Here is a 19,105-nt window from a genome sequence, read left to right as displayed (position 1 = left end):
TTGATATACAGTTAGTTTAGCATCAGAATCTAGTTCTCTGTTTATTACCTGACCTTTCTTATTTGAGAAACCGTTTATCTCCTGCAGTGAAGCTTTAGTCCCTGGAAGATGATAGACCAATATGCTTATACATAATTCAGGAGCAAACCTAGTTATTTGTTCATGGCTTTTCTAAAAAAATATCACATTTTAAAACAGTGCTTGCTGCATCTCAAAGTATTGAAGTAATGTGGCTGAGTTTATAGAGATGAAATTGTTGCAGGGAGAAATCTTATGTAAGACTTTGAGAAGAAATAATGCATCCCCATGAAAGCATGCTGCAGAATGGTACAGCATAAATGGCTAGGCATGTCTCTTCAATAACTTTATTAATAATAATGCCAATAAATCTTTTACTGCAATATGCAATTACAGGCACAAGCAAAAATTATTTTAAAGTAAATATAGCTTTTATAACCTTAAAGTATGCTTCAGTTTTTCTATTCCATATCAAGGGTCATACTTTGAAAGCAGATGGAGTTAGTAATATTCAGAATATAAGAGTGAAATGAGTTCTATCAATGTGTGTAAGTCTTAAGGTAAATGCACACCAAAACAACACAAGTTTGAGTCTAGTATGACCAGTCTTTGGAACGAGCTCCCCGTGGAGATTCGGACTCTCACCACCCTCCAGGCTTTCCACAAAGCCCTTAAAACCTGGCTGTTCCGACAGGCCTGGGGCTAATGAGTTTTTTGTCCCCCCTCGAATGGTATGGTTGTTGAGTGTTTTAAATTGTGGTATTGTTTTGTTCGTGTTCTTTTTTCTTATTTGTATCCCACCCCCTGACTTGGTTGTGAGCCGCCCTGAGTCCCCTCCAGGGAATAGGGCAGCATAGAAATATAATAAACTCAACTCAACTCAACTCAACTCAAACTTCTGGATGAAGCAGAAGGAATGCTGGCAACCATACATTTAAGGGGTGTGCTGAAAATTGACTCCTATTTTTATTTTTTATCTATTTTTTGTTTTATTTTTAAATTGCTGAAAGGCAGGTTGAAGTAAGATGTAAATACATGCCATGTCTGTCTCTCATTTACCAGGTAATAGATTTACAATGGGACACCCAGTATGGCTGGATATTTCTCCTCCTTCCCATTATTCTTTTCAATTTATAATTTGGTTAAATACAAAGTTTTATTGATGAAGAAAATACTTTTTATTTAGCCGTATTTTACTTTCTGTGGGAATGACTATATGATTGCCATGGTGTTACCTCATTAACATGCCATGTCATAATAATAGTCTCTCTTTTTTAAAAAACAAAAGCCTCCATTGAATAATGAGCATAGGATAGCACTATGTTCATGCAGAATGTTAACAGAATAACATATTTGCAAACTACACTGCTCAATCATAGAGCATCCTTTGTAAAGGAACTTTTGAAGAGATTTTCCATCAGGTTTGGTTTATATTTAATTTTGCTCTTAGAGAGGAACTTTACAGAACAAGTTCCCAGAGTATATTATGTCCTTTTAAGATTTGCGATATTGTTTTAAAGCTCCCATCCTGAATTACAAATGTAATTAATAATTTTAATTATTGATTTTTAGTAATTGGACTACAGTTTTTGCTCAAAACAATAAAGATTTGTAAAGTTCCCTACCCCATTTAAAGAACATTTCTGAGAAAAGAAAGAGAGAGGTGGCTATTTTCGGAAACCTGATCTAGCAACAGTCTTTATTCCCAAAGTGAGGCTGGCACCTCTCCTTTTAACTTTCTGGAAATCTCTCAAAACCCAGTTTTGTCATCAGGTTTGGGGATCCCAGAAGACTGGTGAAATTACCAAAAGTGGACTAAAAAGCAAAGAGAATGGAATTCTTCCCTTTTCTTCCTTCCCTCCCCTCCTCAGAAGATGGTAAATGCTTCTGCTGGATAGGGAAATGAACAAGGAACTAAAAAACTGTCATGGAATGTTGAAAATAAAGATCAATGACCACTGTAGCAGCAGCAAATCCGCAGCCAGTATATGACTTCCCCAAATTTCATTCCCTCAGAGATCCAGGAGTTTGGATATATTTTATAATTTAATTGAGATACCTTGGTTAAAAAATGCTGCACCATTTTAAACAGTTAAAGATCATGACATTAAGAGTTTGTGTTATTGGCTATATAGATGAAACTAATTTAATTAATTAACTAAAATAGAGTAAGCTATAATTAAAGTATCCACCAGATTCTGTGTAATGTCTGTTCACAATCAGACAAAAATTCAGGAGTTGGTTTTGACAACCAAAACCTCTTGCACATTGGGAGGAAAGCAATCTGCTAGTTAGAAAGAAATGGAAGTTTTCATTAATAAGTAACGTATGTAAAGTCTTTTTGTGAGAATCCCAAAGTTGCTTTTTCAAAAGACAACTGGACTTTCTTTTGTTTTGTTTTGCTTGAAGAAGTTTTGCTTCTCATCAAAGAAGCTTCTTCGGTTTTGATTGAATGGTGGAGAATGGAAGGATTTAAATTTCTTGCATTCATCTGGTTATTAGCACTCTTTCTGAGAGTTGTGAGGCCAACCTGGAGGTTTAACGGTGCCCTCAGGGTTGCCTGAATAATGCAAATAGATATGGAACCTTCTTGGAATTGCTCAAAGGACTGTGTTGTAGACAGGAAATAGGTATTGTTGTATCCCTCTGTTGAAAATTCAGTCTTAATGTAGATAGCCTCTTTGACCCTTTCTTTCAAATCAGTTGGCTTGAAGGAGGGTCGTACAGGCCATCTACATTAAGACCATGTACATATAAATCCTTCCATTCCCCACCATTCAGTCAGAACTAAAGAATCTGTTTGGATGAGAAGTGTTCAAGGAAAACAAACAAAATCTATGCAATAAGAAGTACCATATTAGCTTGATTTATTATCCTCTCTGTGTTTCAGACAAAATCTGTAAAAGATTGTAATTGGGAATAGGCCAATACCACGCTACTGACAGCGTCTCTTGTCCTGCCCCAGCAGTGATGAAGCACATGAGACAAACAAATTTACACAATTTGTGAAAGTAACATCAAAAGCACATTCCTCAGTGCAGATTGTTTTATTTTGATCACATTCATGATCATAACTCAAATTATTAATTTGAACTGATTAAGAAATAGATCATATTGTTACACACAGTTGGAAGGCACCTTAGTCTAATCCAAGTTTAGTGTATTAGAAATAAAATCATCCCATTTCCTCCTCCATCTGATCCCATAGTTCCTTAAACTGAATAAAGGACTGTGAGCAATGCTGTTTCTTTGACTTGCCTACATGATATTTATACAAAGGGAATAAAAGTACCAAACAATTTCTTCTAGCATTCCTCAATACTGTATATGATTTTTTTTAGCATTGATTCAGTGCTCATTTACTTTTGGTAAAACAGGAAAGTGTGTAATTCTGTATCTCGGCAATAATGTTTTAATTCAATCAGAATATAAATAAAAGATCCTTGTGACGTTACAAATGATATGAATTCATGGCCCTTTTGCATATAGCCATACAAACAACAAACAGCCATACAACAACAACCTCAACAATAACAACACACACACACACACACATCACATATTGTGCTCTGAAAATCTTTGTTTTTGTCCTAAAAATCATACCTACCATCTTTTTTTTCTTCCAGAGAAATCTTTATTTTTGTATCTGTTATGTCTTTGAAAGAAGATAGAAACAGAACAACATCACCTTTCTCATTCTTAATTGGGACAACATCCAATAGGCACCAAAATGAAGACCCTGAAAGAAAAATAAATCCATTACATATATCATATAATTCTGTATGTATATATAGTTAATTATATGATATAATTGAAAAGATAAAAACTAAAAAAAACCATTTTCCTTTATTTGTTGTCATGCAATAATACTGTTTTCTCTGAAAGGAAAGTATTCATTTAAATGCAGTACATATCTACTGTGATAATAATCTGATAAATATTCTTGTATCATTTTGTTTTGAACTTTATCTTTTAAAAAAGACTATGAAGTGATCTTACGTTTGGGTTACCTTATTCTCTCTGTATAGACTCATCTCTACTTGTAGCCTTTTATCTGAGTCTAGATGTATAATAGTTTTAAATACTTTCAAATTAATAATGTTTTTCCTTAAAATAGAAGGCAAAATATAGTGTTTTGTAGCTGATTTATTAAATGCAGGAAAGCTAAAAATAAATAAATTTAACAGAGGAATATATCTAATGTTCTTCAATATCCTGAAAAAACTGCTACAATGTCTTTTGCACTTTGTGTTAATTGCACTAAGGCACCATGATAAGATTGTTTAAAAATATTTCTTTAAAATCCTATTATTGCATTTGTTTAACTCAGTATTTTTCATTTATAGGCAAACATTTACGTAGAATGGTTTTTTATACTTTCAATAATATTATTTAACAGGATTAATACAAATATCATTTACATAGATATTTCCAGGGAGAGAAAGAAATGCTTTTAACTATTTTTTCATTATCAAGTATTTAATGGGGTGAAATTTTATTTCCATATCAATAAACAAAATTCAAAAATACATAAAATGCATATAAAACTCTTTAGGAGGTTTGGCTAAGATTCAATATGCCATTATATACCGAGTGTACTATATTCACTATCAGTACTAAGCAATGTATTATTACTATTGATTACTGTCCTTACTAGGATAAGAAAACAAACTAGTGCACAAGAGCCAGCCATTGAAACCTTTGAACCCGGAGCCAGGCCTATCAATATCAGCCATTTTCTCCTTAGCATATTTCCCTGAAAAATGAGCCCCATATCTCATATACACAATATTTGGGAACTGATCACATGTGTACTTTTCTGTGAAATCCTGTTGTCTAGGAAGGGTGTGGAACCAAAATGGTTCAACAAGGATGACCCTTCACTGAGTTTCATGGACTTTATTAGAGCAACTTGTTTCCTTAGTAATTTAAGATTATTGTGGGTTTTTAAAAAAAGGTTCACAGCACTTGGGCTATTGAGCTGGTTAGCTAGTAAACTAATACTGTTTATTTCTGAACAAGCAATTGAAAATAACTAAACATTTCTAAGTATGAGTTTGGTATATTCTACTTTTTAGAGCAGGTGTTCCCAACTTCGAAAACTTTATGCCTGGCATAAGCAAATAGAGCCATTCTATTGACTTCTTTGTTGACTTTATTGGGTTTATATTACAAGAATCTTCTAGATTGCCTTCTTTCCCCTGAGAAGAGGCAAATAAGTTTTCATAGATTTTGAGGTGAGGTTTGGGTCAGATTTATGTCTCTTGCAGCTGAACAAGCTCTCAGGACTAATTTCCTGCTTGATCTCTCCTTCTGTCCTGCCTGTTACTTCACAACACTTTAAGATGTGTAAACTTCAACTCCCAGAATTTTTCATGCTAGCTGAGGATTCTCGGAATTTAAGACTATATACTGTATTTTTTTTGCACTATAAGACACACACTCCGCCCCCTGCGATAATGTGCTGAAGCTGATCAGGCTGTTTGCTGTAAGGATGCTAGCCAGATGAATACCGGATGGATGCTGGGAGGCAGAGACAGATTTTTTTTTCTTGTTTTCCTCCTCAAAAACTAATGTGTATCTTATGGTCCGATGCATCTTAGAATGTGAAAAATATGGTATCTTAAAATTGCCAAAGTTGAGAAACAGTCTTCTAAAATAATCTAATAATATAACAGTGCTTGCTGCCATTACACGGATACATTATCATAGTATTTTGGAATCAAGTTATATCTAATTCTCTGTAGTCTAAAATTTACTAACAAGGGCTATTGGGTTTAGATAAATATTCATTTCCAATTGTCTATTCCTATTTTTTCTACTCTAGAATTAGAGTTCTTTCAAGGTTTTTCCTAAGAATATTTCTTCAGCATTCACATTAAATTCATTCCTGAGGACCTCTCCCTAACATTGTCTCAATATGATGGCCACTAATTAGAAAAGATTTACACAAAATAATGGAAATCGGGGAGAGATTCACCCTAGAAACAAAGAGGAACTTTCTGATCGTGAGAACAATCAACCAATGGAACGGCTTGCCTTTGGAAGTTGTGGGAGCTTCATCACTTGAGACTTTCAAGAAGAGATTGGACTGCCAATCCAAGATATTATTTACATAAACTCCTTTTACATTTCACTGCTTATTCTTTATTGCAAAACCTGGAGTTTGGCAGGATTATATTTATGGCAACAATTGAATTTGTATATGAATCTTTACTTTGAAAATATCTATGCTTGCTTAGATACATTTATTAGACTGTTTTTTTAAAATCTAGGTGTCTTTGAAAATTACAAATCCTATGGATATGTAGGCATATGAAACATTGTTTCAAATAGTTTATCTCTTTTTAAAAGGCTAAAGTTAAAAGATTTCCTTTTTGGCTACAATTGTGTACAAAAAGGGAACTGTCACTGTAAACAATCATTGTCTTGCAACTTCAGTTTAGATTTGTATTTAAGAATTATTTTCTTCCTTCTAGCTGTTTTCCCAAGAATACATTTTTTCCACACCTCAACACAATAAAATCTTCAGATTCAAAATACGTTTAAACATTGATGAATAAGTATATCCAAAAAGTAAAATATAATAAATTATGAAAAATTAATACTATACAAAATCATAGTATCATTGCATTAGAATTCAACCAGCATTGAATTGAATTCTTTTCAACCAAGAGACCACTAGATATGATTAGGTCATACATGATCAATCTGTGTTTTTAAAATCTGTACAATCTTTAAAATTAAAGAGACACTCTCAGTTAATGTGCAAGGCAAGGCCATTCAAATTAGGTCAGTTCCTACCAGTGGACTGGATTTGAGGGATAAGTGCTGTAGTGAATAAGAGGTCAAAGAGACAAACAATATAACAGTGAGGATTTGTGAAAACTGAAACAGAGATGTGATCACAGTGAGGCAAAGGTCAAGAGGTTATAAGGAAAAACTCACAATACAATCCGAAGTACAAAAAATTGGATTACAAAACAAATGTATTCCAGGATCTAAGTGCACTTATTGATGATGAATATGCTTCAGCTTCCATCCAAGCAGATGGTACTATTAGTTGATTAATTATGAATACTGGTATTGGAAAGCCACTTGCTATTTCCAAATAGCCCTATTCATGTTTTAGCTTCTCTCCACAATGTGCATTCTAATTAGAAGATGGCCTTACTCTCATGGACTAGACAGGCAAAATCAAAATTAGAGATTGAGGAAAGTTGTAGATATGTTTTCATAGAACAGGAAAAAAAATAAGTGTTCATGGCCTCTCTTTTCCCCATTCCTTTAAAACAATCTTATCTACTATCACTTCATATCCAGAATAGTGTCTGAGTCTCCTTGGTCCCCTGCTTGCCAATCAAGTCTTATAAGTTACCAGGTACAGCAGATAGGACCATTTGGTTTCAAATGTAATACCATAGGATGAGGATTATGCCATTTCCTGCCTGATTATGGATTAGTAAAAAACTAAAGGGGTTTAACTGTAGCTCTATAGAATCTTCCATATCTGTGAATTGATTACACCCAAAGCATCCACAGGAGTCTAGCGCCTTTATTAAAATGATGAAAGCAACTTTGCCTCATTGTGACCCAAATTCTGTTTGTTTCATAAAAGAATGTGGTGGTGTTAACATGCAAGTATAAAACAGGAAGAATTATAAACATTCTGGGACTCTGCAACCATAATAAATACATGCTATTTGCCAAGCATCCAAATCATATGGTCATGTGATCACAGGGATACCATGATGGTCAAAAGTGTAAAGACTAGTTGTTAAGTCATTTTTTCCAGTACTATTTCCTAAATACAGTGACTGCTGACAAAAGAATGAGAAGACAGTTCAACGAAATGAAATCTTATTATGGGAAACTGCAAGTAGAGGGCAAGTACTTTAAAATGGACCCATTGCTTCATGTTCCTGATATTGATGGATGACTGAAGAATGTATACTGCCTGGTAATGGGATATTATTAGAATGGGTAGGATCACGTTTCTGAATTCTTTTCTGTGTTTGTTGGTCTTAAGTAGCAAAATTGGTGCTTTAAGCTTTAGAAAGCTTTAATGTATCTTCCGGTTCCACCACAAAACCGTGATGCCCTTATCCGCGCCGACATAAGGGTGGAGGCAAATCCGCGGCGTCCGAAGTGCTAAGAAAAAAATGACCCTACCGCCGCGACAACAGCGCGGTGACAGAAGGGCGTTCTACATGCTTTGTTCTTTGCCTCCAAAGGTAGCCCTCCTCCTCCAGCTGACAGTGGCAGCAGGCACGGGGCAAAGCGGGCTGCCCAGCAGCAGCAGCCCGTGGGAAGGATCCAGCACAGCCGCGGGGGGCAGCAGGAAGCCCGCGGGGGGCCCGAGCGGGGCCGCCGACGCCGGCGGAGGAGGACGCGGCAGCAGCAGTGGCTGAGGCTCTCCCGGGGCCGGCGAAGCAGGCTTGCCCGGCAGAGGCAGGCCACCCTCTTCTTCCTCAACAACATCTCCTTGGACGGGTGGCCGCCGCTGCCGGGCAAGCCCGCTTCGCCATTCCCGGGAGAGCCTCAGCCGCCGCCACTGCGCCGTCCTCCTCCTCCACCAGTGTCGGCGGCCCCGCTCGGGCCCCCCGCGGGCTTCCTGCTGCTCCCCACGGCTGAGCTGGACCCTTCCCGCGGGCTGCTGCTGCTGGGCAGCCCGCTTTGCCCCGTGCCTGCTGCCACTGTCAGCTGGAGGAGGAGGGCTACCTTTGGAGGCAAAGAACAAAGCATGTAGAACGCCCTTCTGTCGCCGCGCTGCTGTCGCAGCAGTGATGACGTGCGGTGATGACATCGCGGCTTTAGCGACGCGATTTAATCTCCGCTATTTTGCGTAGCGCGGTTTTGTCGTTGTCATGCCACGGTACCTTCCTTCTTAACTCTCAAAAAGATGCCATTTTGCTCGTGAAAGCCCAAACCCTCCAGTGAAAGAAAAAAGTCCAAAATTTTCAATTCCACCATACAAAGATTCCCTTTTATTTTGTTGTATTAAATAAAGTAATAATGTAATTTTCCGTGTTACAGAAATATCAGCAACCATATAGTCCCACTTAAGTATTAGCAAACTAATAGCAATATAAACTAGCAATATTGTTATAAACAAACCATACATAATATGAAAGTAGATTAAAGTAGATTAAAAAGAAAAAGGTGAAATAGACAAAACAATTTGAGTAGACAACTATAGATATTGACAAGCAGAATTATACTTCCAATATCGCATGATAATTATCATGGTCATATTCTTACCCAATGTCTAATTTAATCCTTCTCAAACATTACTAGCTAGTTTTATTTCATATTATGTTATTTTAGTATAATTTTATTCATGGGTAAAGCACACAAAGTTATGTATGACATAATTTCAAAATACAGTATATCTTGCAACATGGGATACAATACTGTCAAAATATAGTATTACTGAATAATAATTTTTAAGTTAGGCCAAACAAGAATTCTACTGGGTAAATTCTTATTTCAGCCTATAACTGAAGCTAAAATAAGTCTGAAGGTATCAAACATTAAATCCAATTTTCCAAGCAAACAATTTATGTATCTTTTCAGGGCATTATGTAAGTAGATTTAATATAAATAGTGTATTTAGGCAATGAATAGGAAAAAATTTAAAAGTTAAAAATGTACTATATACCAAAGCTTTGGAATATAAACACTGTTTATTTGACATATGAGTATAAACTAAAAGAATCATATGGAGAAATTAGATATGTCATGTTATTCCAGATGGTAGAAAATGGCTGTTGGAAACGTGTAATCTACATTTCTTGGAAAAGGAAGCATTTTCTACTAATTAAAAGATGCAGCAATGTGTGCTACTATCTCAGGTTTTATGATATTTTACAATAATATTTTGAATAGTGACTATGATTTAAATATAACACATAATGTAATCTTTTTTTTTCTTTCTTAGATATATTTTGACCTTGATTCAGGTTAATTTTTTAAATTTCCTTTTTCTTTGGGGAAGGAAATTTAAATTTTTGAATGGTTTTATTTTATTAATTTTCTGTTAGGAATGTTTTAAAAATTAAAAAATAATGTAAGCTGCATATACATAAACTTTGTTCTCTAATTCATCAAAGTAAATAAATTAAGTGAGAAGAAGGATTCTTTTTTTCTTTAACTAGGCAGAGAAAAGGAATATTGGAGATAAACAGATATTGCATTATATTATATTGAAAGTTTTCCAGTACAAAATTTGGGTGAGGATGGAGTAGAGTCAGTGAACCTACACTTCTATTTTTAAACTACAAGACTGCCACTAAACCCACAAGTTTGCCACTGAAAATCAGTGGCAAATTGCTGAATTCCAAAACTGTAATTTTAAAAAATATGTTCAATAGTAAAAATAAGATCCAAATTTTGTTTAATGTAGCACAAAGTTTAATTCACATGGTTACCTATATACTGCAAAAACTTATTTTTATTTGTATATTTGTATTGTCACATTAACTCAAACAACAAATTTTGAATAAAGGTACCTAAAATCTGCTAGCTTAAAGAATGCATTAAAAATCTGGGGAGAAGGGATGTCGCAATGATATGGACGTGCGATCTTGGAGCTCCGAGATCGCAGCCAATACTTTTACTAGTGGGTGGTCCATCTGGACCTAAACTGTCTCGAAGAGATGTGACAGGGAAGAGTACGTCTTGCTGATCTCAGAAACACCGCAAAGTCCCTGATTGATCCAAGAGAAAATGTTTCCATCTGGTGAGCAAATTTTATTTTTACAAAAGGGACTGCCCAAAAAAGATTAAAACCAAATCAAACTTGTAAAGAAAAGAAAATAAGTGGTGAATTTAAGCTATTTTGGACAGTGTGTTATCCTTTTTAAAAAATTGTCTTCTATGGATGGAAGTTTTGCAAACACTTCCTACTTTTTAAAGTGAAAGTATTGGCTTTTCTTCTACTACTATTTTTTAACCTATGGATTATATCTTTTTTTAAAATTTTCACAATACTGGTTTGGATGGGTTTTTTCTTTTTCTTTTGTTCTACTTAAGAGCTTGGAATATAAAGGGGATATAAAAGGAATATAAAGAGAGCAGTAACATCAGAGGGAAAATAAGTTATACTGCCACTTGGAGGTTGGAGGCTGAGTTCTGGAAATATTTTTCTCTCTCTTTTCTTTGATCATTTTGACCTTGCACTTCAAAGGTTTTAGCTTGCAAAGAGATAAGATGGGTTGTTTATGCAGATGCCCTTTGGATGTCTCTTTGGCAGCGAGAGAGAAGTGAAAAACAAAGTTTTGTTTTCCAACTAGAGTGGCAGTGTTTATAAATTGGACAATGATATAATACCAAGAAGAAACCATAACATTACAACAGATTATTAGAAATGTCAGAGAGAATTGAGAAGAAATTGGAAAATATAGATGTTAATATAGCAAAATTTGATGAAATTGAAGATAGCCAGATAATGGAAAAAGTGGAGGTAGTCTCAAAAACCCAATGGAGAAATGAACAAAGAGGCAAGATAACTGTGGATATTGACAGTGATCTGTGCATGGTTGGAAATGGAAAGAATGGAACATGGAATGGGAAGAGAGATGAAAAGGATCTCTACTCCAGATTTCAAAGTATAGAAGGAGAAAAAAGAGAAGAATTGATGGATTTAAGGAGAGGAACTTTGACAAAAGCATTACTGATAACCAAAGATAAACTGATTAAAGAAGCTGATGAAGGGTTTCGAGAATTTATAAGACAAGCAGCAAAGTACGAAGAGAAATCCACACAAAGTAGATTAAGGAAATAACCAGAAGATTAAGCCCACATAAGGCAAAAGAAATAAGACTATACTACTACTGGAAAGACACAGAATGAAAACTATTAACGAATACTAGCTAAATAGTTAAAATTAGAACATTATGTTAAAAATGAAGTGATAATGGATATAGTTAGATAAATAATTGATAATGATATAATTTATACGTATATATTGATTTGACAAGAGGAAATTTGGTATAAATTTTAAATGGTGACCATGAAAGGAAGTTTTGAAACTTAGTTATGCATGAAAGCCTATAATATTGAAATTGGATATAAGTTGTAAACAGTGATTAAGAAAGGAGGTTTAGAAACTTTGTTATCAAACATAATTAATTTTTATTTAGAATGTTTCACAAAGATTGAATGTTGTTGGATGATATTGAAAATAGACAATGGAATGCCATTATGTGGTTTTGCTTTGAATTTTGGAATATTTGTTATAAAGGGATGTTAAAACAACTATAGTCATATGAAGGATGAGGTATGATAAGAGTAATATATATATGTAAAATATGTAAAATATATAATTTTATATGGATTATGGGTGATGACTGTGGAAGGGATGCACGAAAGTTCTTTGTAACCAATTGACACACTTTTTATAATTTGTAATGGAATATTTTTATGGTGTTTTTTGTGTCTTGTTTGTTTGTGTCTATTCAAAAAATAAAAAAATAATAAAAAAGAATGCATTAAAAATCTGGGACCCATTTTTCCTGTGAAATTGAAATTTTCATGATGTCTAGATCAGTTTTATTCGCAACATTGTGACATTCAAATGTTCCCACTGTGATATAAACATGATTTCTAATACTGCCAGCTTCCCACAAGCGAAGTCTATAAGAAATCTGGCAGAAAGTCATAAATCACTTCTGCTCCTGCTGTTTTGTTTTGTTTTTGATCACCTGTGGTTGTTTTGTTTAGGTAAGTAAATATTGATTATTGAAATTTATTTGCCATTAAATTGTTTTTTTATATTTATGAAATACTGATATAGGATTATCCAGCATTGGGATAAAGAAAATTCTAAAGGTTATTGTTAATTTAGCCACATCAGACAGTACTATCTCTCTTTCAAAGGATGACCCAATGGATCATAGAGTTGTCTAATTGCTTCTAAATTAAAAAGTTGTTCAAATAATATTATGTAAAATAGGGAAGGATGGTTATATGATAAAGATATTTCAATATTTTAGTGTAGAGACACTTATTTCTCTTGCTTTTTGTTTAAAAACTGGGCCAAAGTAGTCATATATTTAATTTGATCCAATCTTGTTCCAAACTGGCTTTATTTCTTGCACACGTTTTAGGAAATGCTCCCTAAAAAAAAGCACTCATAATTCATTTTACAATCTCCAGTTTTGTGTAGGAGATTCTTTAAGAGCAACATTATTTTTATAAATCATTTTGAGCATTTTTAAACACAGACTTGTTAGTCACATATTTGTTGGTTCTAAAATCTTACATTAAGTGATATTACAACTAAGAGATCATCATATAAATATTAAATATGTTAATAAATGGTATAATTAAATAGATTTTATTTGTAGTCTAGAGTCTGTGGAGTTAAATTGATGTAGTTCTTTATATCACTTTGGTATAGTAATTCTACTTTTGCGGCCAAAAATAATCAGAATTCTGGATATGGACATTTATTGAAAAATATCAGCAGACAAAGGTGACATGCACATCTAAGAAACAATATTCAAACCACATTCCCCATTGTCAGGTTGTCCAGATGTATTTCTTTATAAAGTTTGAATATGACACAATTAATTATTTTCAGTATGATCCCTTGATTTTGATTTCAAAAGTCAGAATTTACTGAAACACAGAAATATTATTTCAAAGTCCAGATTTTTAAGCAATGTTCTCCCCAATCTAGTGTTCTGACTCTTGCAACTCTACTAACTTTCCGAATGTTTTTAAAAGTCACTCCAACATTACTATTTTTTCCTTATTATCCATTCTCTACCACTCTTTCTTAGCAACTTCTAAAAGTACATCTTTACCTTAATTCAACCTACATCTTCATATTTTTAAGTACATATAACTGATGTCCTCATACATAAACGTTATGCATATTAACAATATGTAGGCTTATTGGCACCTATTTAAAGGCAGCCTACTATATTCAGGATCAATTGACCATATATAAGGCCACAGAAGCATGTGCTTCAATAGCATTATTGCTATTACTTTCTGTTTCAGAAGAGAAGCAAATATAGTGCCAACACAGGGGATATTGTATGAACATAATTGTGCATACCTTACACATACATAGAAACAGGGGTGAAATTCAGCAGATTCTGGAGAACCTGTAGCAGAAATTTTGAGCAGTTTGGAGAACTGGCAAATACCACCTTTGACTAGCCCCAGAGTGGGGTGGGAATGGAGATTTTACAGTATCCTTCCTCTGCCACGCCCACCAAGCCACACCCACAGAACCGGTAATAAAAAAATGAATTTCTGCATAGAAATCTGCATAGAAAGTATATAGTAATAGCATTTATGCTTATATATACTGTTCCATTGTGCCTTACAGAACTCTCTGAGTGTTTTGCAATGTAAGTATTATTTGCATATTGCCCTGAACAATCTAGGCCCTCATCTGAATTTATGTGAATTTTTATTATATTGAATCTAAAAAATGCTCTACCTGGCTCACTAGTCTCTACATTCTGCCCTCCCCAACCTATGTGTTCCAAATGTGTTGCTTACCAACAAAACCAAGGTTATGATGGTTTTGTTGGTTATGATTTGGGGCAATTGAATCTAATGCATATTGAATTGGCATCCTTTATTCTCAAGGACAGTGCTTGAAGCCATATAGCATCAAAGGTTTCTTATCAAATAATGTAATAATTAATTTAAAATGGTAAATGACCTAGTACCAAATTTTTGTGATTGGCCACAGTGTGAAAATATTTGTCATTATTTTCATATGCTTCACATTTTTCTGCCTGACCTCACTTTTATTATTTTCCTGCTTCACCAACCATGAGTCTATGTGTGCTGTATTTCAGAATAATACACCAGAATAATAAATTATTGAAGTTATTGAAGTTTATGCTATACCAGGTATATTAAAGATAAGGCTAGAATTATTCTTATGAAATTTGTATGAATGCATTTTATTATGAATTGGTATGATTTATATATTTGAAATTGTCAATATGTAAGTTCAACTCCTATTAATTTAGTTTTAACAAAAGTTTCATTTTAAATTATTTTAAAATTAATTTTGATATACCTTAAAATTATACCTTAACCAGCATATTATATATATTTAAACTGTTTATTGATGAAAACTACTTATATGGAATTACAGATCATATCCTCAAAGACTCAGGAAGATAAAAAAAAATATGAATCTGAAGCATACTAAGTATTATACAATCATCCCTAACCTGATAGACTTCAGATAGACTGAAATATAACTTCCACACTAGCATTATTTTGTCAGAAAAGTTAGTTGGTTTAAAGCAACTGGCAAAAGATTAAAGTCAAACCAAGATTCTATCCTACTAGGTTAAAAAAGTCATAAAAACATGCTGAATTATATTTTTGAATATGTTATAAACAAATGCATACTATAATATACATTTATTTCTATTTTATATACTATCTAGGCTTATTACATTTCATAATTATAGGAGGTCAACCTTACACCAGTTCAAGATTTAAAATTAAAAGAAAAAAAAGTTTTACATTATTTATTACTATGTTCCAACATTTTGAACTCATCTACAATAATCAATTAAATACATTTAAGTCTCTTTGGTAAATGATATATAGTACTATATGTAAAGAATCATCACTAGAGACAAGAATAGTGATGCTATACATTTTTCTTATCTATCTTATATTTTCATGGCCAGGTAAGAACATTGGTAGTAAAATGAATTTATAACTTTAATTTTAATGTTATTTATTTCTCAAATAAGCTACATATGAATAATGTATATCAAAGTATACCAGTGTATTTATACGATGATATCTTGACTTTATCTTAGCTATAACCTAATGGAGTAGCTAATTATTATCAAAACATGCCAGCACCATCTTTCTCCTAAATTTCTATCCATGTAAACAATATTTAAGAAAATAATACTCACTGTTCTTTTTATAAAACATGATCTCTCCTTTGAATTCCATTTTTTCTTCCAATGACTTTTCAATTTGGAGAATCATTTGCTCATTTGTTTCAGCACCATATAAAAATTTACAGCTGCAGCTCTTCTGCATGACTTCGGTTCGTGCAAATCCAGAAAGCTCACAGAAGCCATCAGAACAGTAAACTATGGGGAATCCTTTAGCCACTTGAGCATTGGCAAGAATGAAATTGCTATCTGTAAAAAAAGACAAAAGTACAATATTTATAAATATAACCTGCTTATTCCATGCCCAGCATACTTTCCCCAGAGGATGTCCTCCAGATACTGTAAACCACAAAGCCCAATAGTACCAGGAGTAATATTTCATGATTAGGAATTAGAAGTTCAGGTCAAAACATCTTAAAGGTGGCTGGTTGAAGAAAGTACAGTGTTATAGTACTTCAAACACTTGTTAGAGCCATGGTGGTGCAGTGGTTAGAATACAGCACTGCAGTATTCTATCACCAACTGCTATCACCAACTGCCAGCAATTTGGCAGTTTGGGTCTCACTAGCTCAAGATTGACTCAGTCTTCCATCCTTCCAAGGTTGGTAAAATGAGGACACAGATTGTTGGGGGCAATAGGCTGACTCTGTAAACCTCTTAGAGAGAGAGCTATAAAGCACTTTCAAGCGGTATATAAGCCTAAGTGCTATTGCTATCGTTATTGTTCACAACTGAAAAATATAGAAATTCCAAAGTAGCTACTAAGATATTAATGTTTTAAATGATCTTAATGGATATTTGAAAAAGGATCACAAATATACAGAAAGCAAAGTTTTGTCATTTTATAGGATACAATAAATTTCTTACGAAGTTACTTTTCATCAAATTAAAAATAAAAGGAAACTATCACTGAGACACCTTGGCAGAGGAAGAGACAATTCCATTTTAAGTCATGAAAAGGATATGGCTTATTATTATTAATCCAGTTAATAAGAAAAGTGGGAATATGATTTAGGCAAGAATTCTTTCAGATGCCTCTGCTGAACCAATTACATATTTTTTCCTGCATCCAAGAACACTATCCATACTACTGATTTTAATTTTTATGAATGTATATTTATACTACTGAATCTTATTACAGGCTTACTGTAATAATAAGGCATTAAAACCAGAAAATGCAATTAAAAACTATAATAAATAGGAAAAAATAAAATACAAATAACCAACCGAAAGTTAAAGGAACACTAACTTCCAAAAACCATTTGGAAAATCCTTTCTTAATGTGTTTATGGTATTATCAAATGGACTCTTGGGGAAGGTTCATCCATTAAATGGAAAATGCTGTTAAGAAACACCTGCTCTGAGCACCGTCCTGTTTCTGAAGGGCATCTAACATTTTCAGGTTATGTATTGAAGAATGTAGTCCTGATTTAGGGAATATAGAAATCAATTTGAATTTTACTTGGAAACTTATCAGAAACTTATCTACTGTCCCTTGGTATAGCTGTCACAAGATTGAGTTGGTTCTCACTCACCAATTGGACTCTACAGCAATCAGCACCTCCAGTTCCTAAGTAGCATTCAAAGCCAGCCCCCATACAAAGTGTGTTACTTTACCAAATAAAATAATAATCTATCCCAGTGATGTCAGTAATTTAATGTTGCCTGCTAGTTAGTAAGATTTTACAAAACCAAGTTGGGTGGGCAGGAAAAATAACTGAAGGCAATATTGCTTGTTGTCTACATGCCATGATAGTGTACATTCCTACTGCACAGTCAGTAGGATTTTAACTAGTTTTTGAATTGAATAATCATCACAAAAGAAAGTTGTATATTGTCTTGCAATAATACTCAAAAGTTTTTAATCTCTCCAAAATGTTCCGAATAAACAAACATAGCTAGAGAAAAGGAAAAATTGATCTCTTTCTGTCATGAAAATTGATCTTATTAGTGAAATAGATATTTATAATGTATGAATTGTTTATTTGACAAAAACCATGTGAACAAGTAATTTCATCCTAAAGATGTTTTCTGGCTTTTAAAAGATTTTTCATATCTGTTCAAAGTTTTTTTTAAAATAAACTTTAATGTTGTGTCATTCTTGTTTTATAGGATTAATCATAAGACTTTTCAGCTGCCTTTCTTTTCTCAAATTGAAAGTATAAGATCTTTGATTCAAATCTTCAAGATTCTGGTTCAAATAATCCCCAAAGCTTTTCTTTGCCTCAGTCATTCTAAAAGGTGTATGTAATCAGAAAAAGTAAATTCCCCAGAAATCAGCTGACCTGCTATCAGATCAGTGGAATAGTATTTTGTAAAAATGGTAGAAGACTTTCATTTTCTCTGTTGTCTTTATTTTTGATCTATGGACATTCAAATATACGCTGCTGCTATTCAATAATTTAGGCAGTAAAATATCTCTGTACCAGTTTTCCATTTCTATATACCACTTTATAATAAAGCAATCAAAGGATGACAATATTCCTATTTTTCATGGATATCTACTTCACACATATCTACTGACACAGGACATACTTCACTGTGTATGGACATACAGCACATACTTCACTGTGTATGGACATACAGGACATACAGCCCATACCTTACTGTGTGACACAGGACATACATATAGCAAACATACATTGATTCTAGTTGAAGAGTGATCATGCTGAAAAATTATTTCCCCATTGTAAAATTTCAAATAGCTTCAGTTTATTTTTAAGCCTGTTTTATTTTAACATTTTAAATTTGTTTGTTTGTTTGTTTGTTTGTTTATTTAGGAATCTTTCTATTCTAAAATCCAGTATGTAATTTATGATGCAAACTCTTCTACTATAGGCTGTATAAACTCAGATTATTTTTACATTGTGCTATAGGGTTCTTACACATTTATTAGCCCTTTAAAACCAAACCTACTGCTCCTCTTCTTGATTCTGACAATACATATACAAAAGCTCTTTCTGGAATTATTCACAATGTTTAAACAGGTTTCATTTGCTGAATATGCTTCCACAAGCTATGTAATTCAAGTCATTGTTTGACTCCACTAACCATTTCTTTGCTTTCCTAAATGGAAAATGGCTATTATTATCAGTTAGATGGCTTTTTATATGCTGCTATTGCTGTCAAAACAAAATCAGATTCCATACTAGTACAAGAATTAAAATCATATGCTTGCTCTATAA

General features: G+C 33.5%; 1 protein-coding gene across 2 annotated transcripts in view; it reads right to left on the bottom strand.

Annotated features, from left to right (window-relative positions):
* KCNH8 (potassium voltage-gated channel subfamily H member 8) overlaps positions 1 to 19,105 on the bottom strand; it is a 208,299-nt gene that overhangs the window by 103,087 nt on the left and 86,107 nt on the right. For both annotated transcript variants that reach the window (XM_087712841.1, XM_087712842.1), the window contains exons 2-3: positions 15,936 to 16,169; positions 3,626 to 3,757 (exon numbers count right to left, since the gene is read on the bottom strand). In XM_087712841.1, coding sequence (XP_087568967.1) covers positions 3,626 to 3,757; positions 15,936 to 16,169 — 366 coding nt within the window. The remainder of the gene's footprint in view (positions 1 to 3,625; positions 3,758 to 15,935; positions 16,170 to 19,105) is intronic.

The sequence above is a fragment of the Thamnophis sirtalis genome, unplaced genomic scaffold (genome assembly GCF_051295495.1).
Source record: "Thamnophis sirtalis isolate CommonGarterSnake01/CBP01778 unplaced genomic scaffold, rThaSir2_p1.2 scaffold_4, whole genome shotgun sequence".
NCBI lineage: Eukaryota > Metazoa > Chordata > Lepidosauria > Squamata > Natricidae > Thamnophis > Thamnophis sirtalis.
The sequence above is the reverse complement of the archived record's forward strand: the minus strand, read 5'-3'. Positions and strand labels throughout refer to the sequence as shown.